This window comes from Anneissia japonica, unplaced genomic scaffold (genome assembly GCF_011630105.1).
Source record: "Anneissia japonica isolate Jap-2015-1 unplaced genomic scaffold, ASM1163010v1 scaffold22630_len2021_cov164, whole genome shotgun sequence".
Taxonomy (NCBI): domain Eukaryota; kingdom Metazoa; phylum Echinodermata; class Crinoidea; order Comatulida; family Comatulidae; genus Anneissia; species Anneissia japonica.
In genome coordinates, this window is record NW_022694196.1 from 1 (window position 1) to 2,030 (window position 2,030).

Below are 2,030 nucleotides of genomic sequence, written 5' to 3' on the forward strand. Positions count from 1 at the left end.
ACTTCTGCTACAGGTCTGTTATCTGGCAATTGGTGTGGGTCTTTGATCCATGGGTAGCGTGCATGTCACCTACCATCCTCGTGCGTTAACCCTTCGTCAATTAAGTTTAGTTCCCTTTCTTCTCTTAAGGTGTATCTCTTAGCTCCTAGGGGGCAATTGCCACATTTACAGCCTCCACACCTTGGACTGCATCTAACACCAATGCTCTCGATATCTAAAAAGTCAAAATCAAGTTGTTGTTTAATCTGCGTTAAGTTGATTGAGTTTGATTCACTTCTGCACATGGAGTGTTTTCCGAAGATCATCTTGCCGAATGGCCCTTCACACAAAGCAAGCTCATCTACGGTCTTTAGAACACTCGGGAACAGATTTGCATTATCAGCCCCAATGAGTAATTCTACTGCCCCAGTAGGTCGTTCTACTTGACGTTTGTCAACTCCCAACATACTTGCCATTCTTGCAGTGTCTTGTTGTATTAGGTTATTGGTGATGTGCGGCATACCAAATACCTCTATTCTAATGTCTGCTTCTCTCGTCTTCAATGGTAGGATATAACTGTACGTGTCGATACACTCGGTCTCACCACCAAACTTAGTGATAGAAATTGTTAGCGGCTTCCTTTTTAATTTTAGTCTTTCAGCCACCTCGGATAGGATGGCAGAGGATGTACAAGCGGAATCGAACATGGTGGTGATCCCTTCTCCTCTGCACGTTTGTAACTCTTTGGCCATCAAAATACATGGAGAATGCGTAATAGAACTATTCTGTTGTGCTGCATTCGCCATTCTGCCACTCCCCGATGAGTTTGGAATTGTCGTAGGGTTGCTTTGTTGCGTCGCATTAACGACTTCTCCATTTCTCGGTGCGTAATGTATCAATGGGTGATGTTTCCTAGTACAACCCTCTTTACCGCAACGTCCCAACTTACAGAATTTCACTTGATGTCCTATTTTTAGACATCTGAAGCAGGCTCTTTTTTGTTTCATTAGTTCGATTCTGTCATAAACGGTCATAGACTTGAACATTCTACAATCCTGCGTTGTATGTTTACCATCCTCGTGTATCAAGCAGCTTTCGTCTGGCATTTTCCCTGTCGACACAAAATTGACTGTGCTGCTGTGCACCTTCGGTCGTGGTGCAGCCCATTGCAAGCCTGACATCATGTATCTCAGACTCTTACTCTCCTCTTCCAGAAAGTCTAAGAGAGTTTTTAGTTTCCCGTCTTTCTCCACTTTATCCTTTCCTTGTGGATCATGGATCAGCCTGACCCACCTTCTCCTCTGTTCTTCCGGTAATCTACTCTCGATTTCGGAGATAACTCGGGCGTTGTTCATTTCGTGCTCGATGGCTATCCGCTTTAGGTTGCGGTGGCAAGCCAAAATTAGTTCGATGAATTGAATTATTTGGCTATCCTCTCCCTCTTTCAACGGCTTCTGCTTTAAGATATCTCCAATGAGAGCATTTACCAACTTGTGTCTGTCGCCATACTTCTCGTCTAACAAAGTCCACATTTGCTCATAGTCGTCCTCTGCTGCCTGCACTACTTTGTTAACCTCATTTCCTAAGCAGGATCTGAGTCTAAATGACAATTGTTCTGGATGAGTTGCCTTCTCTACGAACTTCTTGAAGTCCGTCTTAAATCTCGTGTATGTTTTAATATCTCCAGTGAACTTCGGTAGCTCCATTTTCTTTAATTCTATTTTATGCAATTCAGATTTTTTCGTACTTTTTTCTTGGTCGTCCTGAGACTCCTTTGCTGAAAGTTCCTCTTTTTGCTTATGTTGGTAAAGAAGTAACCGGATACCACTATGGAGTTCTCTACGTGGTTGCATCCACTTATCCTCATCTTCTTCTTTATCCTGGTCTGTCAGGTCTAATATTTTCTCATGTATCACTTTCAAATTTTTGAAAGTTTCCTCGAACTCTTTATATAAATCCTTCAACAACTCTGGCGGGTGGTCTGATTGGATCGATGTTTTCAACTCCTCTGCCTTAGCTTTGAAGCTTCGGTCGTCTCTCCTCCTTTGCCT

At 43.0% G+C, this 2,030-nt stretch overlaps 1 protein-coding gene across 1 annotated transcript; it reads right to left on the reverse strand.

The window, feature by feature from the left end:
• Positions 1-73: 73 nt before the first annotated feature.
• Positions 74-1,873, reverse strand: LOC117100969 (the record flags this gene model as incomplete). The annotated part of the gene is made up of 1 exon (XM_033240805.1): positions 74-1,873. A coding segment is annotated over one exon (1,800 nt), but the record flags the coding sequence as incomplete, so codon positions are not given.
• Between the last annotated feature and the right edge of the window lie 157 nt (positions 1,874-2,030).